Source organism: Python bivittatus, unplaced genomic scaffold (genome assembly GCF_059951505.1).
Source record: "Python bivittatus isolate LINGU-HERP-01145 unplaced genomic scaffold, Pbiv_v1 ctg000260_np1212, whole genome shotgun sequence".
In the NCBI taxonomy this organism is placed as follows: domain Eukaryota; kingdom Metazoa; phylum Chordata; class Lepidosauria; order Squamata; family Pythonidae; genus Python; species Python bivittatus.
In genome coordinates this window covers 1679685-1707105 of record NW_028277055.1, presented here as the reverse complement: position 1 = coordinate 1707105, position 27421 = coordinate 1679685, and the positions used below count along the sequence as shown (strand labels likewise).

At 40.3% G+C, this 27421-nt stretch overlaps 1 protein-coding gene across 1 annotated transcript; it reads left to right on the top strand.

Annotated features, from left to right (window-relative positions):
- The first annotated feature begins 1146 nt into the window (after window positions 1-1146).
- On the top strand, window positions 1147-26765 carry LOC103066774 (protein argonaute-4). Its single transcript, XM_088140263.1, has 18 exons — window positions 1147-1590; window positions 12664-12829; window positions 13089-13209; window positions 13852-14033; window positions 15544-15680; window positions 15774-15908; window positions 17128-17215; window positions 17954-18101; window positions 18183-18302; window positions 18708-18836; window positions 19032-19165; window positions 19867-20051; window positions 20293-20452; window positions 21228-21543; window positions 22469-22603; window positions 23411-23512; window positions 23913-24112; window positions 24795-26765. The coding sequence occupies exons 1-18, from the start codon at window positions 1572-1574 to the stop codon at window positions 24901-24903; spliced, it is 2586 nt and encodes an 861-aa protein (XP_087996389.1). The 5' UTR covers window positions 1147-1571; the 3' UTR covers window positions 24904-26765.
- Window positions 26766-27421: the final 656 nt, after the last annotated feature.

Here is a 27421-nt window from a genome sequence, read left to right as displayed (position 1 = left end):
AACCCATCCAACTGGCATTCAGTCAACAAGCCAAGGCTTAACAAGATGTGAGAACGGAGCCAGCTCGGCTACTTTGAATGCTAACAAGAGTTTCACAAAGGTTATGCTGTACATCCTGCCTCTCTACCTGGTGAACGCCGTCTAATCTGTAAGCGGAGAAGTGACAAGAGCAGAAATACATAATTTTCCATTTTTGAATTTTCAATTCAATTTTCTTGACTTGAAGCAAGCCCCTCACCCTAGTTTAAGAGGGGGCTCCACAAGGGCTAGTCACCAAGGCCTACATTACAGCCTTTGTTTTATGTCTGTTGCTGTTGTGAGCGATGGCTTGGATGAACCTTCCAAATTGCCCTCAGTGCCCTCAGGGAAACGGGCAGCAGATAAGAGAAATCCTCTGGCCCAAGATGGAGGTAGCAGAGAGAAAAGTCTGCTTGGGGGTCCCCACAGATCAGCAGGACTGGGGGTGGGAGCCCGGCCAGAGGGACCCCAGTGAAGAAGCTGAGGAAGAGGGAAGGCACTGACCGTGGCGGGAGATCCAGCCGCCCTCCTTTCCAGCTCGGCAGAACAAAGCAAACGGGGATGATTCCTCAGGATGTTCCAAATCCGTATTTCTCAACCTTGGTGATTTTAAGATGGGTGGACTTCAACTCCCAGAATTCCCCATGCCGGCTGGAGAGTTCTGGGAGCTGAAGTCCATCCATCCTGCCTGGAGAATTCTGGGAACAATTCCACCTCCGCTGGCTGGGGAGTTCTGGGAGTTGAAGTCCACCCATCTTAAAATTGCCAAGGTTGAGAAACACCGATCCAAATCCATCCATAAACCTATCAGTTCAGCCTGCCGGGTTTCCCCGCAGGAGACGCAGCGCTGCTCGGGAGGCGCCGGCGCTTCTCTGGGGGGAAGCAAGAGAAAGCGGCGTTAGCCGTCCAGGGAGAGGCGCGCGCACCCGGGCACCACCCGCCGCTGAGGCGAAGCGGCCGGCGCGTCCCCGAGTCGCTCGCGCGGCCCCTCCTTTTCCTCCTCACGCGGGCCGGGGAAGAGGGCGGGGCTTGCGCGCACCCGAGTGACAGCTGCGATGAGCCTGGGTTGGTCCCTCTGCCCGGGCCCGCGCGCGGGGGTACCGTGCGCATGCGCGCGCATGCGCAGCTGTGGGGGGCCGAGCTCGAGGCAGCTGTGGCGGGGTCCGCCGCGCTCAGGCGACGCGCCTTGAGAGTTTGGCTCTCGCTCGGCCGCCCCTTCCGCCCCGGACCGGCAGCTCGCTCGCTCTCGGGGCGGAGGCGCGCGTATGCGGGCGAGCGTGTGAGGAGCGTGTGAGGAGCGTGTGAAGAGCCGCCGCCGCCGCCGCTCTCGGAACAGAGCGAGCGAGCGCGGGCGGCCGGGCGGACTGGTTCCGCCGCGGCCGCGAGTTGTTTGTGACGCGGGGACGCCCCTCTCCGTTCCCCGTTCCCTCAGCGCCGACCCTCACCCCGGAGCCAATATTCCGGAAATCAAGAGATACGCGGCGGCGGCTGGAGCCGCGGGGCCCGCGGCGGCGGCGGCCGGGGGGGACCGCGGCGAGGCCGCCCCCGTCGCCATGGAGGCGCTGGGACCAGGTGAGCGGCCTGCAGGTGTGGGTGGGCCCGGGGCAGGCTCGGCAGCGGCGCGCGGCCGAGGCGGGTCCTCGGCGGAAAAGGGGAGGGGGCTCCCGAGATGGCCCTGAGAGCCCTCTTTTCTTTTCCTGTTAATTGGGGTGGGGTGGAGGTGACCCGGGAGTCTTTCCCGTCGAGCCCTGGAGGAAGAAAGGCGCGTTTCTCTTCCCTCTCCTTCGAGTGAAAGGGAAGGGGAACCTGAAAGCAGGTGCTGGTGCTTCGGGACTCTTCGGCACGTTTGCTCTGCTCTCCCCCAGGCGATGTGGGCCTAAAAAGGAGTTCTCGGCGGTTACTGACTTCTGGTAGCTGAATACTTGCCAGTGTTTGTAAACACATAGCACGTGATGCCTTTAGGAGCTCTTTAAAATCTTGGTTGTATTCTCGGAAGTTGGAGCACCGCTTTCCCCAGCCTGCTGCCCTTTAAAAACTTTGAGACTGCAACAACTGTCACTTTTAGTCGAGGCTGAAGAGGACTGTATATCTGGAGTCAGTATATCTGGAGTGCATGGTGTGGACTGTGCTCCATGATATGGATGCAATTGACAAAGGAAACATTTGTTCACATATCTCGTTACTTTACGGTTTGATTGAAATCTGGTTGTTAAAGAAACCAAGTTGCCAGGGTTTGCACAATATGCTAAACTGTAACCCATGGTTTATGGACCTCCTTGCTAAGCCCAAGGCAAACCACATAATAGCTTAGGATGATGTGTGAACCCAGTCTCTGGCTGGATTGTTTAGCAAGGGGGGAAAAGTAGCATAGTGCTATGACCTAACTTTTGTAGAGCAAGTTGCCTTCTGGTTTAGTTATTTTCTAGTCTACTTTCTGTTATCTTTGGGAAGTTTTAATGGAACAACAAGGAAAAAAGTATGTTTTGAGAATATGGAGATTTAATTTATCTTGTTCAATTATATATTTATGCTTTAAGTTTTGTCCCCATTTTCCAAGAGATAATATTTTAAGTAGTATTGAGGGAATATAATACCTTTGGTTATGTCCATATTGCAGTACTTGTTGAAAGTCAACTAAAAAATAAAAGCTGTGCACAAATTCCAGAAAATTCTGATTCCTGGTTACAGTAAGGAGTTTCAGTAGTTTATGAGAGTGCAGAAGCTTTTAGATGTAACTCTTGTTATTGTGACTCTAAGGAGTCTAGTACAATAAGTGTGAATGTATATGTCAGTTACATTGGTAGTGATACTTCACTTTTTGGCTGTATTTGTACAACATGCTAATCCATTAAGTATTATTAACAAATCACACTGGCTTGTGGCCATTTGCTTTTGGCTTAGCCATAGCTGTTTTTTAGCATGTCATAAGAGCAAATTCTGGGTCTGATTCTTCTAATGTCTACGGAGATACTTAAATAGGGCTCTGGAAGTTAACTTTAGCAAGGTACCTGAGATTCTTTGGCTGAAGGATGGAGCAGTTAAGTTTTAGCATGATGAAGTAGGAATTCCATCAGATACCAATTAAGTATCTGGTAATTGGACACTAAATGTAAAATCTCTAAGACAGAGTTGGAAGAATTGTATTTATAAAGGCATTGCAGAGGTGAATTATCAGTTCTCAGTGTTAGGTCTCACATTAGGATTGTTTCTTGTATTGCTCTTTTCACCTTGGATTTTAGCACATTTTCCTCACAATTTTTTTAGTTCATTTTTTTTTTTTTTTTAACACTCTGGTTTAGCTATAGGCAGCTATCGGAAGCAGGCCACTACAGATGAGACAGTGTGAAAAGAAAGTTCCCTAGGTCAATGATTAGATAATAGGCAGAGGAGATTTTTATTTTGAGATGATTTTGCTTGAATAAATGCTTCTGACCTTTTTATTTTTGATTTTAATGCTCATTGAGAATAAGACATAAATAAACTATCTTTCTTTCTTGCCCCTGGTGAGAGCAGGAACTAGAGCTTCTGTGGTAACTAGAGAATATTTGGAGAGAAGTCTATTGTAACTGATCCTTTTTCTTGTCTTCATTCCCACCCCATCTCCCTTGAAACTTCTTGAAGCTCCCATATTATTCTACTAGCTGATGCTTTTTGAGATCTAAATCTTGAGCAAAGACAAGAGGGTGTGGCTCTGGCAGTGAAAGGTAGGGAGTGGTGGTCTATGTGGGTTTCACTTTTGGGAGTGCCAAGATACTTTAATGGAAGAAAGACTGCAGCTACAAGCTCTTCTGGCCATGTGCCAGACTCTATGTAGCCTAGTTAGGGTCCTGAGCTCTTTCAACTATTCCTTTTAAATGCCAGGTAGATCCAAAATAAAACACAAATTATTCCTGGTTTGATCATTGTAGAAATGTGATAGATGAAATGGAAACTTGTTTGACATGTTTGGATCATACACAATCAGTTGAGAGCTGTTTAGCATCACTACAGGAACTAGTTACATCACTGATGGCAGTGGTATAGTTTACCTTGACCAGTCCCAAAAAAGTAAGCAGAATCGAACTTGGTTAGAGTGGGGGATCACCAAGAAAATTGGGGATTGTAGCGTGGGAAATTTAAAAAAAATCTGAAGAAGGCAACGATAAACTGCTTTCTTATTATTTCCTAAAAAACAATCTTGAAGTATCCATGTAGACATTAGCTTGATTTGAAGATAACTTTTCTTACAGAAATAAATGGCAATGAAGCTTAATTGTTGATTCTATAACAATACACTTGCCTTTACCTTTTTCCAAGAAACAGTTATCTTTAAGTATGGTATTTATATTTTGAACTGAGTCTGTCCACAGTGCTAACAGTCTCCCTAGCCAGGTGTTGGAAATAGTCTTGATTGTAATATTCTGGAAAATTTCAATTTCTGCGCCAAAGCTTCTCAATAGACTTCATGGCAATAAAGGGTTTGTCTCAATATCTGAATTGGGAATGCTTGTGATAGGTCATGCAGTCAATTTTATTTTTTGATTCTCTTTTTTTATAACTTTATTAGATTCTCTTTTTTTATAACTTTATTAAATTTTAAGCAAGAAAGATAGAAACTAACAGAAACCAATATTTAAGATGAGAAAAAGAGAAAAAGTAAAGAAAGAACAAAGCCAAAAGTGTAGAAAAAAAAGAGAAAGAAAAATAGAAAAAGAAAAAGACTCATATTATACTTCTGCATACATATAGCCAATTCCTAGTTAATTGACTACCTGCATAGTGCATTTGAGACCAAAGGAGAATGCTTTCTCCTTCCTTCCTTTCTTGATTTATATCCCACTTTATTCCAGGAGATCAGGGTGGTGTAGATAGCATTTCATACTGCATTTTTTTTCTCCATGACAACAACAGTGTAAGATAGGTTGGGTTAGGAAAGAGTTACTGGCCCAAAGTAACCCAGTGAGGGGTCACTTCACTTCCATTACTGAGGGTGGACTTGAACATGGATTTCCCTGGTCCTGAGTTTCCTAACCACTAAATCACAGTGGCTCCATCACAGGCTCTGCTGGCTTGTGGAGTATTTTACTAATTTTAACTTGTAAATATGCAGATAAAAAGCAAGTTTGTGAAAAAACTTCTTAATTTGATCAAGAGAAAAGTATGGGTATGATTTAATCAGTCTGAATATGCTTGATTCTTTGGCATGCTTTTGCTATATAACTTATGGTTGTTAAAATATTTGAAATAAATGTTTAGTGACTAGAACACCTGAAATAAACTTTTGAAGGCTGCAGAACATAAAGAACATTTAAGTTCATGCCATATTATTTAAAAGACTAATAAGATGTTTTAAAAAATGTTGTTTAAGGATATTTGTATACAATATATCTGATCTTTTAAGTAGAATGTTCCTGGGAAAAACTCTTGGCTGTACCACATTTCATGCAGTAAAAGGAATGGAGGCCTGAAGGTGCTGTTGTTCAGTTACTACCCTGGCCTTGTGGAGTACCCTTAGTTGTTCTATAGCTTTAATGTTTTAGAAGTTAATGTAGATGGAATTTTTCCTAAGAGCATTTGGTTAAATAGTTTGTTTGCGCCATTCTTAATTTATTTCATTTGGAATTACTTTGAGTATTGATAATTTGCTATCAAGTCAGTGTTGACTCTTAACGACCACATAGATAGACTTTCTCCAGGATGATCTGTCCCTAGCCTGGCCTTCAGGTCTTCCAACAATGCACCAATTGTCACTGTCATCAAGTTGGCCCACATTGCTAGCTGGGGCGGGGGGTTTCTGGAAAGGTTGAAGAATACTAGGAGCGTATGCTAAGAGCATATGCTCCCAGCATGGTCCCCCAAAGCATCGAGGTCATCCAGCTGCCCAGCTAAAGCAAGCAGACATCTATATCAGGCAGCAGTAATATAGTCAGATGATCACAGTGGCAAAGGCATTGTTTCATACTGCATGGGAAAGGGCAATGGTAAACCGCTCCTGCATTTTACCAAGAAAACATAGAATTCTTTAGATTGATTTAAGTGTTGATATTATTGTAGTATTTTATTTGTTTTATTTATTTGTTATTATCACTATAATATAATCACAGGATCATCTGCAAGGTTACTGTAAAGAATATTCTAGGCAACTTGTGGGTAATGTTGCTTCAGTTGGACTCCCTCTGGGCAAATCCTGTCAAGATAACCGAAGGAAGGTCTTACATAGTTACTTGGTGTTAACTCTTCGAGGTAGTCCAGACAAGAGGTACAACAATGAATACTAGTTCTATCTTTATTGGAAGGTTACATTAACAGAATCTTGCAAGTCTGAAAGTATTTCTCCCCTCCTTTCCTTTTACTCTCAGGAAAACTAGGGAGGGTCCCTTCTGAAATTCTTCCCACATCCCCCCTGCTTCTGTGGACTAAGATATCTTGCATGACAATTGTCTAGTCTGTGGCTTTTCCTCCTGTCTCCCAAGGTCATTCCCACATATCATTGCATTTGGGATGAGTTTGAAACTGTAACTCTGAGGAAGTGGACAGAGTCCTCAGGATGACAAACCTGTTTATTAGATCCATGTCCCTCCTGGCTGGTGAAGGCCACCTAGAAGGTGACATGGGGTTGGGTCCATGCAGTAGCGTCAGTCTCCTTGAGAAAGAGGATGGTTCCACCTGATTTGAAGGAGGTGGTGGTGCACCGCTTGCTCAAGAAACTATTGCTGGATCCAACAATCCTTGTTGGACAATTTTTGTCCAGTCTCCAGCCTTCCTTTTTGATCAGGCTGTGGCTTCAGAGGGCCCTAGAGGAAACAGATTACCTAGTCCTATTTCAGTCAGGTTTCAGAATGCATTGATTATGCTTGTGGATGATCTCTGGTGGAGCTGGGACAGGGGTATTGCAACAGCCTGGTTCTCCTTGATTTCTCAGCAGCTTTTAATACTATCAGCCATGGTATCCAACTTCAGTGTTGTGGTTTTTCCCCTTTCTCTCTGATTGGTTCCAGTCGGTTTTGGCAGGAGGGGAGAGATCAAGCCCCAGAACCTTCACATGTGTTGTGCCGCAGGGGGCAATTCTTTTGTCCCTCTTGTTTAATATCTACATGAGACTACTAGGTGAGGTCCTCCATTGGTTTGGGGTCAGGTATCATCTGTGGGAAACAGAATATTGGATACATTGGGCTTTCTTTGGTTTGACTCTACTTAAAGTAGATTTTTATTAGTATATGTGTTCTGTTAGTTTATAAGACAAATTAGAACAATCCCCTTGAATTTATAGTATACTCAAAACTTCAGGGCAGATGCTGAAATGTAAAGATGTGTTTGTTAACAAATTACTATCAGCATGCTATAACATGTCCCTGGGAAAATTGTCAATTGATTCAGTATGATTGGTTATTAAGTATAATACATTGTTGGCCAGAATGAAATTTTGGAACTTCTGCTAATTTGAACAGAAGTAATGTTGTAAAATCCAGATCTTCCTAATTTTTCAAAAAAATACAGTAGTACTTAGTATTTCCTTTTTCACCTTGAAACAAAATTTTAGGGGATCCATGGTTACCATAGCCTCATTTTCTCTCTTTAGCTCCTGATAGTAACAGCAAACAATACAAAATATATGAGTAGACATAATTGTACTGTGAATACATCAATTAACCTAGCATTTATTCTTACTACGCTATTTGAATTACCCTGAAATAAGTCAAATATGAGTGAAAAAATAAATTCAAAGTATGTTATTATAATTAATGCTATTATAAGAGTATAAAAGTTTCTCAAAAAAACTGATTTTCATAGACCAGAGGTATAAAATAAGGCAACACAGAAACAGTAATTGCAACTATACTCTTACTCTTTGTTTGGGGGAGGATGATGTACATGAGTGATTGTTGGTTAGAACTGTCAGTGATGTGATATGTGTTATGAGTTGCAATGTATTCTGTTACTTGTGAGTAGAATATAATGAGTGGTTAAAAGGAGTCAACTGCATGTGTCTCTGGTACTCTACTCCAGATGTAACCTGCAAGTTACCAGTAAAGCTTACCCTTGTATTAGGTTTGTGTTTCTTAATATTTTCTGAATCGGTTGTGGTAATAAACATTTGGACATGCAGGTATAGCAATGGATCAACTGCAGCCCCCAGATGGGTTTTGTTGCAAATGTATTTAATACATTTCAGTTTGAAGAGGAGTCTGATAAGCAGAAGCTGCAGGCATTGTTTGACATATTTGGAACTCACTGTGCACCAAGAAAAATTATAACATATGAGAGGCATACGTTTTTTGCAAGGAAAAAAGAGAAGGTGAAGATACTGATGCCTGTGTAACAGAGTTAAAACTTTTAATGCAGTCTTGTGAGTTTGGGTAATTATGTGAGTCTTTAATTAAGGACTATGTAGTGTGTGGAATAAGCTCTGTAAGAGTAAGAGTAAGACTGTTAAGGATTAATGATTTAACATTGGAACACACTGTTGATATTTGTACAGCTGAGGAGTTGGCTGCAACTCAGTCAGAAGATCTTGGGAGTACTGATAAGGAAATGGGTAATTTGAGGAATAAGGAGGAAGCCTCTACAAAAGTTGAGTCCCAGACATTATTTGTAATGCCAAAGACCAGAGATTGGAAGCACCTATGTTTAAGATGTGGAGTATCTCATCTAAAAGAAACATGCTCAACTGTTGGAAAGGAATGCAGAATGTTGAATTATTTTGCAAAAATGGCAGAACTAGGGACAAAAGATTACAGACTAAAACATGGGCACTGCACGAGGAAGAAGATTTTTATAGAGAGCATAGAAGTTGGACAGTGATTTATTAACAAAAATATTAATGTTCGTAAATAAAATTTAAAATAAATATAAGGCACTAGCAAAGGTATGAAAACATGCAAGTAGGATCACTAAAGGCAAATGTAAGGTCAGCAACATATTTAGGACAAAGGCTGCAGGTTATAGAAGAGTGTGAATTAAATTGTAGAGACAAAGATATGGATTTGATGTTAGAGTTCCATGTGATAGATTTTGAAGTAAAGACTGTATTAGGGTTAAAAGCAGTAACTGATTTAAATTGGCAAATTCAGTTAGTTGGAAGGAGTTCAAAATTGTGAACTTTAAATATACCTTTTGAAAGAGACCAATTTGAATGGTTGCCAGAAATATCTCCAGCTCCAGAACTATATCAAAAAGCAATATAGCAATCTTTGGAAATTTAAAAAGAATATGGTGTTCTGCTGATGATATGCTGATATGGCCTAAGGATCAACAGGAACATGATAAGAGAGACAAGTTTGGGAATGGTTATGGGATGAAATTTAAAGTTAATTAAACAGAAGTGTAAATTCGAACTGAGGTAAAGTATTTAGAACATGTATTAACTTCCAGCAATGTGAAACCTGATGAAACAAAGATTGAAGCTTCTTTTAGCATGCCAAATGCAAAGAATAAAAGAACTATAGCGATTTTTAGCTATGGCTAATTACAGGTGGTCCTTGCTTAATGACCACTTGTTCAGTGACCGTTCAAACTTGTGACAGCACTGAACAAGTGGTACTTACGATCAGTCCTCAAAGTTCTGGCCATTGTAGTATCCCTGTGGTAATGTGAATACAGTCTGGGCACTCAGTGACTGGGTTGCAATTATGATGTTGCAGTGTGCCGGGGTCATACGATCACCTTTTGCAACCCTCACTGCCAGCCTCCAACAAGCAAAGTCAATGGAGAAGCCAGCAGGAGGTCATAAATGGCAGCCACATGCTTAACTGTGCAGGATTTGTCTAACAACAGCAACTGGAACTGCTGTCACTAAGCAGTGTGGTCACATGACATCACGCTTTATGACTGTGTTGCTTAGCTATGGAAATTCCGGTCCTGGTTGCTCTCATTAACTGAGGTCTACTTTTATTTGACAAAATTTGTTCCAGGAATGGCAACTATGGCAACTCCACTGTGACAATTGTTGTTACAGGATATGGAATTACACCGGATACCAGCGTATGAAGATGCATATTAAAAATGGAAAGAGTTATTGACAAATCCACCTGCATGAAAATATTATGAATTGACAAAACCAGTAGTGGTGTCAGTGGATGCTAGTGTATCTGGTTTAGGTGCACTGGTTTAAGAAGGATTTCATGTGGCATATGCATCTAAAGCTATGACTAAAACATGGCAAAATTAGTAATTTCGGGTTATTAACCTTGCAAAAATATCAGTTGTGAGTAGTTTAAACTAGAAAGGCATTGGCAATTGCAAATGCCTTTCTAGAGCTTTTTAAGATAGTAATGATGAACTATGTTTGGATTATTTTGATGTTGCAATACATATGTGGATGTCTTCTTTGCCTATATCTGAGAAAAAAAGTGAAACAATTTAAAGATGCTACATTAAATGATCAGAATTATTAAAATTTCTCCAACAAAAGACAAAGGCACAAATGGACCATTAATTCCCATGGATTAGAGCAGGTCAAATGTTTTAATTACTTGGACACAGTATTTCAGGCCTCAAGGAAATTAGCAGCCCGGGTAAATTATGCCAATTCTACTGCCCAAAAGAATACACAAGCAATAACTAAATTTTATAGGCAACAGGGTGCAAATTACATTCTAGCAGCAATCAAACTGTTTATGGCTAAAACAGTTGCCCAACTATTATATGGGATACAACTTGGCCCATATACAAACCTAAGGGCTCATGAAGCCATTCAATCAGATTTCCTTAGGACTTTGTTCAGTGCCTCAAAATGCACCCCTAATGCAGTCTTGAGGCTTGCAGCTAATGTGCCAAGCATTAAGGCCCAGGCCTGGACCAGGATTCCAATCTCAAGATTCAGAATCATGTTTGACTCTACTGGCCTGATGCCTCTGCTGTTGTCAGACAGCTACCAATCTCATTGGCATCGTACTTGTATAAAAGAATTTTGCAGCCTTGGCCTCTCTCCTGAATATTTAGGCCAATTAACCCTAGAAAAGGCCAAATCAATAGCAAAAGGAAGAATTGGGAACATTGATCACCAAATGATATCACCAGTGTTCCTGAATTCTGTCGCCAGATGTTAGATAGCTACAAGCCCTCTACTGTGGGGTATCTGTGCAATCTAACCCTAAGCAAATATAGATGGGCCTTTTCCAGAGCCTGCTGTGATGCCCTCCCTTCAGCACTGCTGGGCAGGAAGATTTCATGAGACTCCTTATTTACAGAAACTTTGTCCTTGTGGATCCAGGGAGGTAGAAACTCTTGCTCATGTCCTCTTATGATGTCCTTTTTATGATGCCCCAAGACATGCTCCGATCTCCCCATTCATCTCTAAATCTGAGGGCCATACTGATAAATTTTATCTTTATTACTTTTTAAGGGATGCTGACTCGACACTCACATACTAGGTGGCCAAATATCTTCATCATGTTATATAGTTGTGCAAAATTTTTAATTGTCATTTAATTGTCTTTTTGTTTTCTTCTTTCCCTGATAAATTGTTGTATAGTTTATTTTTACAAAGGCTGGTCAAAGACCATAATAAAGATATTTGATCTGATTTGATACCCAGTTATACATTTCTACCCCAGGCAAGTCAGGCAAGGCTGATCCAGTGCCCTAAACTTCCAGAAAGCTGTAAAGACCTAGCTCTTCCCCCAGGAGTTGGGATAGGGTGAAGTTGGAGTTGGAAGACAGTGCCATTGGCTGCATCAAAGGAGTTTGGTTGTGGTGCCCAGTTTCTTTGTTTTTATTGTTGTTGGTTTTTTTTGCTTTTTTGTATTATGTTGGCTTTATATAATTGTTGTGAGCTGCCCAGAGTTGTGGTTCTAAGATGAATGGCCATGCAAATCTTTTAAATAAATAATAAATTTTGCATTGTAAGTCTCTTCGCAACACATGGAATCCTTGAAGAGGTCATAAGAGACAATAGATCACAATTTAATTCAATGGAATTCAGACTGTTTGCAAAAGATTGGGATTTTGTGCATTCTACTCTTAGTCTAATCATGTCAGTCAAATGGTAGGACTATACAGACTGTGAAGAGAATGTTAGAAAAATCAAAGCTGGATGGTTCTGAGTTTTATTTGGATCTTTTGGCTTATAGAAAGAACCATTAAACTCTTAGATCTTACTCTGTGCAAAAGGCTGAAGAAACAGTTTATTGAAGAAGTTGAAGAGACTTAAGGAAAAATGGAAGACCTTATGCTATCTCAGCTCAAATGCAGAAGGAAGAAAAAACTACAACTGAAGATACCAGTGTAGAAAAAGACCATAGTAGAGTTTCAGAAAAAAATATAACTAGTAATGATGTCGGGGGTAATGTTTAGTAATCAGTATGGTATGGGAATTTTGTATCTTGGGGAAAAAGTGGGGAGGGAAGATGCTATGAATAAGTAATCTTGTGAGTAGAATATAATGAATGGATAAAAGGAGGTAGCTGTGTGCATATCAAAGGCTGTCTTCTCTTCTAACCTGCAAGCTATCAGTAAACTTTATCTGTGGAATGGATTTGTCTGTCTTAATGTTTTCTATATTGTAACCAATGTAACAGGATGTAGTGAAGTTTCTCATTGGATATGTAAATGCAAGCTGCTTCTTAATGGGACATGACTTAAAACTGATTTAAAATTGTTCAAATGTTTGGAACACTACAATTTTAGAGTAGGCTTACCTATCCAATGTGCTTCCATTTTTTCCAGGACCACCAGCCACTCTTTTCCAGCCGCCGCGTCGCCCTGGCCTAGGAACCGTTGGGAAACCAATCCGTCTCTTAGCCAATCATTTCCAAGTACAGATTCCTAAAATTGATGTTTATCATTATGATGTGGATATCAAACCAGAAAAACGTCCTCGGAGAGTGAATAGGTGAGATGACCTTTTTAGTTTCTAGCCTATTTTTAATGGTTCTCTGACTGCTGACAATTTGCAGTTTTAAATAAAATATACAGTGGGCATACATGGAACATTCCTTCACCTATCTTCTCAGCAACAGAACTGATGACAATTATAGACTATTTGTACTTGAACTAATTCACATTTTGAAAACCAAATCAAGAATGTTAAATGCTCTTATACCATTAAATTTTGTTCATTTCACCTCTATCTTATTTATACCACTTTCCAGGGAGGTGGTAGATACTATGGTGAGACACTTCAAGATGCAAATATTTGGAGATCGACAGCCTGGCTATGATGGCAAAAGAAATATGTACACTGCACATCCTCTGCCTATTGGAAGGGACAGGGTAAGTAATAGCCTTCAGAATTTACTGAGTTTAATTCAGTGATTCAGTGGCATCTTTCCTAAGAATGTCATATTGAGCCTTCTCATTTGCACTATTAAAATAACGAAGTATCAAAATAGAAGTTTTAAGTTTGAAACAGGCATTGCTAAACTGCAGTTCCCAGCTTTCTCAGAGAGCATATCTAATGGTAAGTGAAACTGAGAATTGTACTTTTGCAACACCTGAAGGATCAGTGATTCCCTGACTTTGTCTTAAAGCAATACTATATAAATAAATATTATACAGAAGTTACAAGTGATGATATAACTGTGTCTTTTGGGGTTGCTTTGAACCTATTAAATAGCATTCAGGATTTGTTGCTTTTTATGCCTGAATTGCAATGTCCTACATTAAATGAAGCATATGGACTTATTTTAAAGTACTTGAAAACCATACTTGAACTTTAGCTTATTGTTATTCTAGGGAGGAATGATCTGGGGCTCTGATGGGTGTCTGCTGTAGCTAAATAGTAATGAGTTTGAACCAAATTCAGTCAAGGATCAGTGGGAAACCAGTTTAGATCTTGAAAAGTTTCAAGTTCAACAAATGGTCTCTACAGTTAAGAAAGATCTGCACAGTTCATGCTTACTGTTGTCTCTTGAGGTGGATATGGAGGTCACGCTCCCTGGTGAAGGGAAGGACCAGACCTTTAAAGTGTCAGTTCAGTGGGTGTCTGTAGTCAGCCTTCAACTGCTCCTAGAAGCTTTGGCAGGGCATCTGAACGAAGTCCCAGAAGACTCTGTGCAGGCGCTAGATGTCATCACACGGCATCTTCCTTCTATGAGGTGAGTATCATTCATTCTTTGTTGGACTGTAGTTTTCTCAGCAGATGCTGGTTGAGTCTTTTATGCACGTTGTGGCACACCATAATTCTTGTGGGTATTCCTTCTTCCCCTCCCCCCTTTCAGAACTGAAGTGTAATCCCAAGGATATCTCTAAGGGACATATTGGTTTTCTGCCACCACTTAAATGCTTTTGTTTTTCTCATCTATCTTTGACTTGGTGGAACATGGGGAAGGTATGGAATCTTTTAAAATAACATTTGAATAAAGAGACAGATTAAGTTTTTAAATACAACTTAAACGGAGTTGTAAGCATGTCTCCTTACAGTTACAATTTAGAGTATTCCCTTAACTCTTACAGCAAGACAATTCAATATATATATTTTAAATAAAAAATATAGTTTATATTTTACAAACGATCAGTTTTTGTTTTGTTTTGTGCCTTCAAGTCAGTGTTGACTCCTGGTGACTGCTTGGACTGGTCCTTTCAGTTTTTTTGGCAAGATTTCAGAAATGGTTTGCCATGGCCTTCTCCCTAAGGCTAAGAGAGAATGACTGGCCCAAGGCTACTAATATTTGCCTCCCATGGCAATTAATATCTATTCCAGAATTTGTTGAAGGATTTTCTTGGCCTAGGACTGTGAGGTTTTCTCAGATCCATTTTTTCACCCACACCAGAAATCCCTCTCTTCAGCCTCTCTACCTTCAGAATTTTAAACTGGGAGGTGGTGCCCTATGTTGCCATTTTTTGAGTGACAGTTCTAATACCCACTCATTACACATGTGCTTTAACTTATACTGATGATGTTTAGTAGAGGCATGCCAAAGCTGCTGTGATGGACTTTCCTGATCCAGAACAAACTGTTCTAAAAATGATCCAACCTTGAAATGGACTGTTCTGTGATGGGACATTTTGTGCATCCATGGTACTGAAATAACACACTAATAGGTAAAACTAGAATTTTGAGCAGACTAGAGGTAGGAGAATGCAGTTAATTCGTATACTGATGAATATCACCACCTTGTTTGTCAGTGATAACATTTGCTTTATCAGTGTGCATTCACAACAATCTCAGTTTCTGAATTTATATATCCAAATATCCATCAACACAGAAAGGGTAGTTGTTAGTAAGTGTGGAATAATCTAAGATGTGGAGAGGTTAAAAAACAAAATTAGGGGAGAAGAATGAGGACTATTGTAGGCAGAAACTATTAGCCCAGTCGGGACTGAATATTCTTGGTGGGACTGAATATTCTTGGTGGGACTGAATATTCTTGGTGAATATTCTTTTTCTTCCCTGTTTGTTGGCAGGGGAGAAAAACTAGAGGCTGAATGAGATGGAGTGTCTTGAAAGAGGGCTGGCTGTTGGGTATATCCTACCCCATAGTATTTTGTTGTAGATCCCACTTGTCTCATTTTTGATACTTGTAATATTTTGTACAGAATACCTCAAATACTCCTTATCTGTAACTTTTCTTGATAAATCTGAATAGATTCTCCCATTCTCACTAGGTACACCCCAGTGGGGCGTTCCTTCTTCTCTCCCCCTGAAGGATACTATCACCCCCTGGGAGGAGGTCGGGAGGTATGGTTTGGCTTCCATCAGTCTGTCAGGCCTGCCATGTGGAACATGATGCTCAATATAGATGGTATGGAAGAAACCTGTTTGCTTAAATTAACCTAAATCTCTCCTATGAGTCTTTTCTCAGTATTTCCACTCCTCCCCCCCCCTTTTTTTTTAGTATCAGCAACTGCTTTCTACCGTGCACAGCCTATTATTGAATTCATGTGCGAGGTCTTGGATATTCAGAACATCAATGAACAAACAAAACCCCTTACAGATTCCCAGCGTGTTAAATTTACCAAAGAAATCAGAGGTAACACCTTAAAATAATAAAATAGGTTTTCATGTATGTCAAATTGTGGTAAACAACTTGATTTCTGAAACTTTTGCAGTATATTCCACCCTTGGAAAATTATAAGTTGGGCTAGTTTTGAAGATTTCAGTGGTGTTCAGAGAGAACATTTTTAGCAACTGCCAGAGTCCCCTCATCTCCTAATATCACTCATTTAAAAATTAAAAAAAAACAAGCTTTTAAGTAAGATTGAAGCATTAGAAAACCAAGCACTGAATTATTTTGATTTCTAGGAAAGCAGAGCTGTCCTTAGAAAAAAAGAAGTGCTAACTAGACCAAAATTTTATTTCCTGTGTGCTCAGCCACCCAAGAAAAACAAAAAAACCCCATGATTTGGGAGCATTGGGGGATATTAAGGGACAGGAAGCAGAGATGGTTAGAGAAAATGGCAGAGATAAGTTCCTGTGCTCTGTTTTTGGAGGTGGGGATGTATCTGTTGCCAGAGTGATGCGCATGTGTGCTGCCAAAATATTTTTGGTGTTTTGTGCAGATGGATGTTTTGTCACTGTGTGGATGTTTCTCTGAGCATCCCCAGTTTGTCTTTTAGAAAACTAATATTTTTTTGTTCTTTGCTGCAGAAAATATCTGATAGCAATTATGGCTCAAAGCCAGCCTCTCTGTAGCTTCTAATTTGCTAGTCTCTAGCCTTGCCAATTTGCTTTTATCAGAAATATCCATTGGAACAGAGAAGGGAAAATTCAAAACAGTTTTTCCCCCCTCCTTTATTAATGCTCATAACTCACCTCTGCTCTGTATTTAATGGGCAAGTTCTTCTAGCCTCACCACAGTGTCAAAATTCCAAATGTATCTGCTTCCCAAAAACTGTTTGGGAATTCTGACTACAGTATTATGACACATTTCTATAGCATTTTCAAGATACATTTTCCTTACTTTTCATTTTATGTTAATGGGATTCTCTCCCCCCCCCGCCCCCAAGCTTTAGAATGAATAGATTTTGGAAGATTTGAAACTGGTTAGCTTGGGCTGATTTTTATTACATCCACTCTGATCATTTTAATTGAACAAGCCAGATATAGTGAATTTGCAACAACTATATAGATAATAAATGTAGTCATGGAGAATCCAGTAGTTTGCCTTTGTCTTTGAACCTTCTCAATATATCATATCGGCTTCTACTTATTAGTGTATGCGTGTCTTTGTGTTTGTACTGGATTTATAGGTCTAAAAGTGGAAGTCACTCACTGTGGTCAGATGAAAAGAAAATACAGAGTTTGCAATGTTACTAGACGACCTGCTAGCCATCAAACGTATGTATGTCTAATCTTAAAAAAAAAAAAAAAAGACTTGAAAATGTTTTACTACAAAAAGAACAAACTCTCATGCTATTATACATGTAATTCACTATAGGACCCCAAAAAAGTGATGTTCTGCCTTATGACTGTGTCGCTTAACAACGGAAATTCCAGTCCCAGTTACCATCATTAAGTGAGGACTACCTGTATATAATTAATGTACAAGGACAGAGAAAACTCAGTATCTGGCAGCCACACATGCCTCTTCAAATGAGAGAAACTGCAGATTGGCCTCTTGATATCACCTGTCAGGCATATAGCAATGATATGGGACTGTGTGGTCCTTCATCTTGGGTGTATGTTCATGGTGTACTATGGCATCTTTTAATTTTAACTTTTAGAATAGTTTGACCCACAGTATTAATTTTTTTACCATGCTGTACCATGTTGTATTTGAGGTTCTAGACTTATTTTTTTAAATTAGGATCCTAAGATCCACCCACTAAAGCTTGATACAAATATTTGGAGTATTAGAGCTGTTGGCCCTCCCAGGCATTCCACAGTCCATCTCTGATTACTTTCAGCTTTTATTCATTTTAGCAATGTAAGTTTGGGTGTTGGGAGAATCCATTTGTTGCTGCTTTTGTTAAATGTTGAGAATCCAAAATCATTATTCATGTTCTGATATGTTAGACAGACTCTTTCTTGTGAGATAATAATCAAATATATGTTTATTTGTATTTCTGCTCACAGGTTCCCTCTGCAGTTGGAAAATGGGCAAGCTATGGAGTGTACAGTAGCTCAGTATTTTAAGCAGAAGTACAGTCTACAACTGAAATACCCACATCTTCCATGCCTCCAAGTAGGGCAGGAGCAGAAACATACATATCTACCCTTGGAGGTAAACATTTAGGTGGTTATATTCCTCAGTTCCCTTCTAGCACATTAGACTTGTTCACACTGCATTTTTTTTTCATCCTAGGTGTGTAATATAGTTGCAGGCCAGCGTTGTATTAAGAAGCTCACAGACAATCAGACATCAACTATGATCAAAGCAACAGCACGATCTGCTCCTGACAGGCAGGAAGAAATTAGCAGACTAGTGAGTAACTCTGCTTTAATCTCATAAAAATAAGATATACCTCGTAAACCAGAGTAAAATGGTGGCTGGAAGATGCTTATCCCTCTAAGATCTTTTCTTGCATGAGTTTTGCAAATCTTGTTCCCGGGCTCCACAGCCATTTCTAGCCACTGGGCTTATGAGGTTATGCCGCACCCAGAATGTGGTGTATCCAGGGTATGCCAGATGTGATAGTAAACTCTACCTCCTCATCCTTTTGGAACATAACGCATAAAAACTCACAGATAACTGTGACCAAAGCCAAGAATAGGGACCATCAAGAAACAAAGGCACACCGTGGACTGCTGACTGAGCTGCATCTATTAAAATGAAATATTCACATGAGCTGTTGTGTGTGCATTTAAGAGATGTTCTCTGAATCTCCAGGTCAAGAGTAACAGTATGGTTGGTGGGCCTGATCCGTATCTGAAAGAGTTTGGTATTGTTGTCCATAATGAAATGACGGAGCTGACAGGCAGGGTATTACCTGCGCCAATGTTGCAGTATGGAGGCAGGGTAAGTACTTCGTAATTTTCACCCATTTTAATTATACAATGGACCTCATAGAGTGTCTGATGTGTATTTTTAGTCCGTTAGACTCTGTACTGGCAACTAATTAAAATTTGCAGCTAAAAATGTAATCATGGAAATGCAGCACAAGGGGTTTATACTCTCGTTGAAGAACAGCTGTTTGTGTTTGATTTTCCTTAGAACAAGACTGTTGCTACACCAAATCAGGGTGTCTGGGATATGAGAGGAAAACAGTTCTATGCTGGCATTGAAATCAAAGTGTGGGCTGTTGCCTGCTTTGCTCCTCAGAAACAATGTCGGGAAGATTTGTTGAAGTAAGTAGTTTCCTTTTTAGAAGAGGATTATGTTGACTTCTTTAAACTGATGTCTGGCAAGCTTTGAGCAAAGTACCTTTAATAGATGTTAAATGTGGGTATCAACAAGGTGATGGGACACAAAGCAACTACTTTTCTTCACTTTCTGCCTTCCCCAACCTGATGTCTTCTAGATATGTTCTTCTTTGATGTAGGCATACTTCTCAGCCAGCATAATTGGAGCCTAATATAATGGAAAGTAATTCCAACATTTTATGTTGGGATTATCAATACAACTGAATTACTATGATTAGAAATTTCAGAATGAAAACCTAAGAATTGCACACATACCTGTAAAATCATACTAAGATTGCCTAACCCAGTATTACATTTGCAGCAGCAACCAGCCCAGAGTAATTGGTTGTCCACAGCTTCTGATGTCCGGCGTTATGTTGACAGCATACAGGGAAGCTTAATCTAACCCAGTATTTTTCAAACTTGGCAACTTCAACTCCCAGAATTCCCCAGCCAGCAATTGAAGTCCGCACATCTTAAAATTGCCAAGATTCAAAAACACCGATCTAACCTAATGATTGAGAGATGTGTTCTCTGAGAATCAATCCAATTCTTTTCTCAAAACCATCTCAGGTAGAATAGAAGGGATAACATGTACAAAGTTAGGCTTGTACCAGTACTAGCTGTGGCTTATTCTGTGTTTCTAGGAGTTTTACTGATCAGCTGCGCAAGATCTCTAAGGATGCAGGGATGCCAATCCAGGGCCAGCCATGCTTCTGTAAATATGCACAAGGTGCAGACAGTGTGGAGCCTATGTTCAAACATTTGAAATTAACGTATGTGGGGCTGCAGCTAATTGTAGTGATTCTTCCAGGAAAGACACCTGTCTATGGTAAGGAAGAGACAATTTGACCCAACCCACAATATAATTATTGTAGTGAAAGAATGTGCAAATATATTTGGGTGCTTAGCATCACCTTTTCTTTTGTAATAATCCTGTGCAATCTCTTAAAAGAAAAAAGAAAAAAGCTTTCACTACCTAAGTCATCAATTCAAGTCACTGGAAAAGGATGGGGAGGGGATAGAGCATTTAAAAAGACTTCTGGGTTCTAAAAACAATTCTTTCCTTGCAGCTGAAGTTAAACGAGTCGGGGATACTCTCCTGGGCATGGCTACCCAGTGTGTTCAGGTGAAAAATGTGGTGAAAACATCTCCCCAAACTCTGTCCAATCTTTGTCTGAAGATCAATGCAAAACTTGGTGGAATAAACAATGTACTTGTACCACATCAAAGGTCAGCTTAAACTTTGGGAATCCAACATAGCAAAGCATATGGCTGAGTTTTTTTGAGAAGCAGAATGATGAAAACATTCAAAATGAAAATGCTTGCATTGGGAACTTCATCGTTTATCTAATTTAAATTGTTCTAAGTTTTTCCTTAGTTATAGAAACTCTTGAGAACTTCTGGTGCATTCAGGACTGGTCTCTAAATAGCTTTTTCTTTTTTAGTTCCCATGTCTACTATGATATGGATATCTAGTACTGTATATTGTCAATACTAAACATCTGTATAATAGTCTCTGCTTTAGGAAGTGGGGCTATATGGGAGTCCAGTGTAGGATTTCTGTTTGTCCCTATAGCCCTTGAGATTTTATCTTGCTTTTGTAATTGTCATTTTATGTTAATATATTCTTTAGCTTTCTTGTTGACTCTACTGACCAGAATTTTTTATTCAAGGATGGGACAAAAGTTCATTAAATTCTTTTCTTCACACCTAAGTAAAGCAGGGATGAATTGAGGATTAATGTTAAAGAGGGAACCACATAGTGACTTCAAGATATATTTATTGTTTGCACTCTAGATGAGATGGGGTATATTAACCATGGAAGAGGTAGAATGTTGAATTGGGTAATACAAAATGAAGCATTAAACTTTGCAGCACTAAGGTACAGCTGAAAAATAGCTGGGAAAAAAATAAAATCGATACTGTAATTAGAACTGCATAGAATATTTAAGTGTTGATGTTTTGCTGGTTTCCGGTAAAAACGCCTTTCTGTTCAATTTCACAGGCCCTCAGTGTTCCAGCAACCAGTGATTTTTCTGGGAGCAGATGTCACTCACCCACCTGCTGGAGATGGGAAGAAACCTTCCATTGCTGCTGTAGTAGGAAGCATGGATGGCCACCCTAGCCGCTACTGCGCTACAGTGCGAGTACAAACATCCCGTCAGGAGACATCGCAAGAGCTGCTGTACAGTCAGGAAGTGATTCAGGACCTGACCAATATGGTGCGAGAACTGTTGATCCAGTTCTACAAGTCCACTCGCTTCAAGCCCACGCGGATCATTTACTATAGGGGAGGTGTATCAGAAGGGCAAATGAAACAGGTATTGGTCTAGTAATTCATACATTGAATGAGGCCCCTAGGAAAGTCCATTCCTTTTCTGGATGGCCTGGAAGGAGGTTTATGCTATAAATGCATTTAACACAAAAGTTTAATCATCCGGTTTGAAACTATTCTTGAGATTCTGAGGTCTCTGCAGGCATCACTTATTACCTCCTTGCTGAAAGGTAGCTGCAGATAAAGAAATCTGGCAGTGATTGCAAACACTAAAATTATTCTACCTTGAAAACTGCTTTGCATTTTTCTCAAGTTAAAATTGGGTACATAAAGCAAGTAACTATCTCTCCACCACCACAGCGAATTTGTGGTGTAGTATAATGATGGCTGTGTTAATATGATGATGTCTAAAACTATTGGGTTTTAAATGATCTGATAAACTGTTAATATATTAGTCCTTAAAGAGAGCTGAGATGGAACAGGATAAACTTTAGAAAAAGAAGTTGCTATTGTGACTTTGATGTGGAATCCTAGTGCTGCCAATGAGTAACTTGTCCTGATGTGTTAAATTTCTTCCCCACTCAGATATGCTGGAGAAGTAGATAGGCTGTCTCTTCATCCAAACCAGCTGTATTTTGTATGTCAGTGATACATCCTGATCCTGTATTTTACTCATGATATATCCTGATCCTAATTTAAATCAATTATCTAATCTCAAAGCATATAGTACTAGGTATGCAAGCAGCGACTAAATGCCCTTGTCAGTTTCCTTTATGGAAGGTTCCCAGGGTCATACTTTACTCTGAAAGTTTCCGTGAACTGAACTTACTTGAAAAGTTTGGCAACAAAAAATTGGGCTGGATTCATACCTGTTCATGCTTGAGAGTGCAGCATCTGGCTTCAGGGGGACTTTGTGAATTGCCTTGTACCGCCCAGACCAGCTGTTGACTTCAAATGCTTAAAATTTCTAGGTAGCTTGGCCAGAGCTTATCGCAATCCGGAAGGCCTGTATCAGTTTAGAAGAAGACTACAGACCAGGGATCACCTACATTGTTGTGCAGAAAAGGCATCACACACGACTTTTTTGTGCTGACAAAACTGAAAGGGTAGGTGACTGGAGAGGGAGTGTAAGGCATCCCGTTAAATTCTGCAGCTTGCAGGAGATGCCAGATGTCTCTTATTAGAAAGGTGCCAGGGCGGAGTGGGGGGAAATGTGCAAATGCATTTTTATAAGGCTAGGTACTGCTTTTTGGGGGGGGGGATAAGTTTACACATTTTGCATCAATTAAAAATATAATGATTCAGAGATGGTTCTAAGTCGTCGGTAACAAAGTGGTCAGATGTGATGCTGCTACAAGAAGCTGAGGTCCAGCTGAAACTGAAAGCACCACTCCGGGGCATATTGGAAGGCAGCCCGCAGCGCTCTGATGATTCTTAGGAGAATGAAGTGTGCAAGATCCAGATAAGTCAGGTCCATTTCATTTCATCCTGCTTATTATTGGAGAATTTTCAATTCAAAATGTTTCAGGTTTGATGCCCCATTTCAAATTGCAACAGCATACATGCCTCTCCGTGCCACCCACTTTAAAATGGCTGCTGTAGGGCAATTGCATGTGGATAGTGTGAAAACATGCCTGGTTGGATATTGCTTTATGTACATCTCAACCTAGCTGACCTCAAGCAAAGCTGAAGAGTAAAGGTGGAGGAAACTGTTCAGCTGCTCGTTTAGTCTTGATCCTTAATCTGCTAGGCTAGTGGTAAGGCTCAGGTGTGCTACATAGAATTTATTTATTTATTTATTTATTTATTTACTTACTTACTTACTCAAATAAAATCATATAATGATGAGTGCTGCTTGTTTTGTTGACATGGATGTTGCATATTAAGGGTTATGGCTTTGTTGTATACAATAGGTTGGGAAAAGTGGAAATGTTCCAGCAGGCACTACCGTGGATAGCACCATCACCCATCCGTCTGAATTCGACTTTTACCTCTGTAGCCATGCAGGAATTCAGGTAATCGGTAGTATGGTCAACAGTATTGGTTATCGTGTAACATTTTGTGGTTCGTACATGGATGAAACTGGCTTTGTGTAAGTTAAAAGTTAACCTTGATATTGAAATGTGTGTGGAATGAAGTGGCATAAAGCAGACATAGTTTTGCCCCTGAAAAATCAATGAAACCGTTTCTTTTGCATTTCTCCTCAGTGAACAGCCTTCACCCATAGGTTGAGGAACCTCTTCTTTTCTTCCTCTTCTGTAGAAATGCTGTATAACTTAGGCAAAAGAGAGGACCTTTCTGGAGAATTAAGGAAGAAGGGGCTTCTTTGTTCTGAGGCTAGTGCCGACATCCCGTGCAGTATCTCTGTCTCTTAAGAATTTCCGTAGCGGATTGACTGGCTTCATCTTCTTTCAGGGAACCAGCCGCCCTTCTCACTATCAAGTCTTGTGGGACGACAACTGTTTCACCGCAGATGAATTGCAGCTACTGACGTACCAGCTATGTCACACTTACGTTCGATGTACACGGTCTGTCTCAATCCCTGCTCCAGCATACTATGCCAGGCTAGTAGCATTTAGAGCAAGATACCATCTTGTGGACAAAGACCATGACAGGTGAGCAATCGTTGGAGCAGAATGTTTCTGTTCAGTGTACCCTGAGTCTTAGATCGCATTCTGTGTGAGTGGTAAGTCATGTACAGGTCTGCCCTTCCCTTCTTTTTTAGCCCTGGATTTTATCTAGTGATCGAATACAAAGTTCCTTCCCTTGTAACGGTGTGAATTTCAGAGAGAGGTGAGACATTTTTGTCTGGAGGCAGTTGGTTGTTGTTGCACAGGGAATATTTATTGAACAGTTTGCAACATCCCTGCCTTCTCATCATGGATTCCATTTAATTTGGCCGTGCATTGGCTAAGAAAAAAAAAAAAACAGACAGTGCTTTTCTCAAGATAATCTACTCAAGAAATCTGCAGAGGCCCTGAAGTTGCATTAGCAGAGCCTGTTAGTTTTGCTAATCCACTGTGCTAAGCTAATTCAAACCTGTGCTCTCTTGGATATTTCAGAAGAAACTCTAGCTTAGAGATGAGATGCCTGCATCATTTGTAAGAGATGTAGGGTTCACTTTTAACCTTGCTTATATATTGTTGTAACACGAATAGAAACTACCTCTCTCCAACATTTAGAAGTGGCCCTTCATATAGAAACATTGGTAGCCAGCAAAGGGTGGAGAATGTGGTTGAGGAGCATTGCCTCATTGAGACAGGGATTGTCTTTTAAATTCTTCTAAATTTTTTTCAGTGCTGAAGGCAGCCACGTTTCAGGACAGAGCAATGGCCGTGACCCGCAAGCGCTAGCCAAGGCGGTGCAGATCCATCACGACACCCAGCACACCATGTATTTTGCCTGATAAGACTCTGCAGCGATGTGGCGGGAGTGGCCTAGTTGGGCAGGCCACCAACCATTAATAGTCAGGGCTCGTTTTTAATTCAGGCTGCCATCCACCAGCAGCTTGGGACAGTTGCACTGAATTGATACCTGCAGCCAACATCTTGTGCAGGCACAATTGAGCCATTTTTATTTTATTCCTTTCCGTAAACAGAAATTTCATAAACAGTCTTTGCATTGGACTGAATTTTTACCTCAAAACGCAAAAGGCTGATCCTCTTAAAAATTTTTAAAGGACTTGGCACGAAAGGTTTTTATTGAAATATTTTGCTAATCAATTAATCAATTTACGTTACCTCTTCATCCCATGTTAAGCTTGTCAAGAAGCTGAATTCCTGCTGGGCTTTGATATACCGCTTAGTGAGTCTCCAGATATGGCAAAACATACAATTCCGCTGTTTTATCTGTCTGGAGCCATATAGACTTGATCAATGAATTTTTGGTGTAAAACACCTTTCAACAAACATGAATTTTCAGAGGTATTGCTGTTTCTTTGGTTCTGTTTTTTAATTTTTCGCTTTGTCGAGTTTTGCTAGTTCTCTTTTTGTAAATCTCTCTGCAGTCCTGGGCTGCAAAGCAATTGCACTATAACTGCGAATTCAGCTTGGTGGTGCTTCTTCTGTGAATGCGTGATGTGAGCAGAGAGCAATCCCCTTAGGTAGATCTAATACAATATAATTATCATGGTTACAACTGCCACCATTTGATTCAAAATGAACTGATTCCCCTTCTAAAAATAGGTAACCAGGTTCTAAACAATTAGTTTTAGTATTTTTCAAACATCACAAAAAGTGCCCATTTTATGCTGCTATGTTTGACAAATTGAAGTCATTTTTAATACTCTTTTTCATAGAAGGTTTTAACTTTGGCAATAATTTTTTTTAAATAACCTGGCAGTAGCTTTTCTAGTCAGAATCCATTCTTAGGTAGATTGACTTATCTTTGCTGAAGAGAAAATTAGTTACTAAAAATGGATCAGAAGAGGCTCCCTTCATGCTTTTTACAAATGATTATTTTTAACTGTTTTATAGTCACCATTGGTCTGTCTACCCCTTTTTATAAGCTTGGAAAGTGGCTGTTGTGTATAGGAAAGGCTTTGCCGATTTGTACAGTTGTGTATAGTGTGACAGTAGCAATCAAAGACTTTTACCAGCAATTTAAATCCTGTTTTTCTTTGACAATTTAGGTTTCTTGCATGTACAGCAACACTCAGTAGCATGTGTGAAGTGTGAATTGTAATGTTGATCTTGAACCTTTTCTATTAGGATTCTCATTTGCTTGGCTCTCTTCCACTGAAACGTGTAATACCAAAACTAGGATGGGAGGGGGATGTGCAGACAATAGTAGTGTTATGTTGAGACTAGCTGGTGAGTGTTAGCACACAATGCTTTAAATTCCTAGTTTCTGACTGAGCTGATACGGCGCCACTGTGAGAGGCTGGGATTTTGCCAAGAATTGCACTCTAGTCTTCAAATTGAGCGGTGGTGCCAGAGTCACGTGACCTTGTGAGCGTTCAGATCCAGACTTTCGAGTTGGCAACACGATACACCGTTTGGATTTTCCTTCAGTTGCTTGAGATAGAGCTTCTAGTAGCTTGGAAAAGATACGTTTCCAAGGACATTATTCAGTTGTGTCAGAGTACACTGAAGTTAGTCTTCAAAAAACAGTTTTATAAGCTTCTTCCAGAGCTGTGTGTGTGTCTGTGGGGAAGGCCATACGAAGTGTTTGTCCCCATTCAGAAAAAGAACGGAAACAGCTCAGTTCTGACACCCAGAACTGAGACATTAGATTTCTTAAGTATAGGTAAGTTTTTTTTTTTTCCTTGAGAATACCTCACTTGGGTAATCGATATCAGGACACACAGGGAGGGAGAGTGGCCACTGCTTTAGTTAGTCTGCTGCTTTTCTTTTCTTTTAATGTTCGTTCAGGGAGAAAATGCAAGAATTTAACTCCTGCTGACCCAAACAAATGGAGAACTGAGGCACCTTGAAAAGAGTTTAAGCACCTGTTTAGTGTGTAGCATTTTTTTTATTGCACTAGGTAAGGACATGGTTTGAGAGAGATAAATAAGAAAAATGGATCTTGTACCATCTGGGTACACAGGTAGGCTGCCTGGGCACCTAGTGCAGGTGGAGAAGAGGAACGTGCGTGTGTACCTGTCCGCAGTTGAGACCTTCTTCCAAATCCCAGCCAGGCAACATGAAAAACAGGCTTTCCAAAATGTTTGTTTACCTTTGGCTACCCTTTTGCTCCCACATCCAGATCAGGATTGTATGGTGCGGCCGGAGGAGGAGGTAAACCTCTCATCCTGTCATTTGCTGGCAAAGCAGATTTTGGCAGCAAGTTGGGATTCCCCATCGCCACCCAGCATAGTAATGAAAAAGAGCAATTGGGTGTAAACACGCATTTTAAAATGCTTAGTTAATCTTAGTTGTAGGTGGGCCCAAACTGTGAAGACAGGAAGCTTAACTAATCTGGGA

Coding starts and splice junctions, on each gene's coding strand:
- LOC103066774 (XM_088140263.1), top strand. Junction 22,604..23,410: donor GTGCTGACAAAACTGAAAGG/GTAGGTGACTGG, acceptor TGTATACAATAG/GTTGGGAAAAGTGGAAATGT. Junction 23,513..23,912: donor GTAGCCATGCAGGAATTCAG/GTAATCGGTAGT, acceptor ATCTTCTTTCAG/GGAACCAGCCGCCCTTCTCA.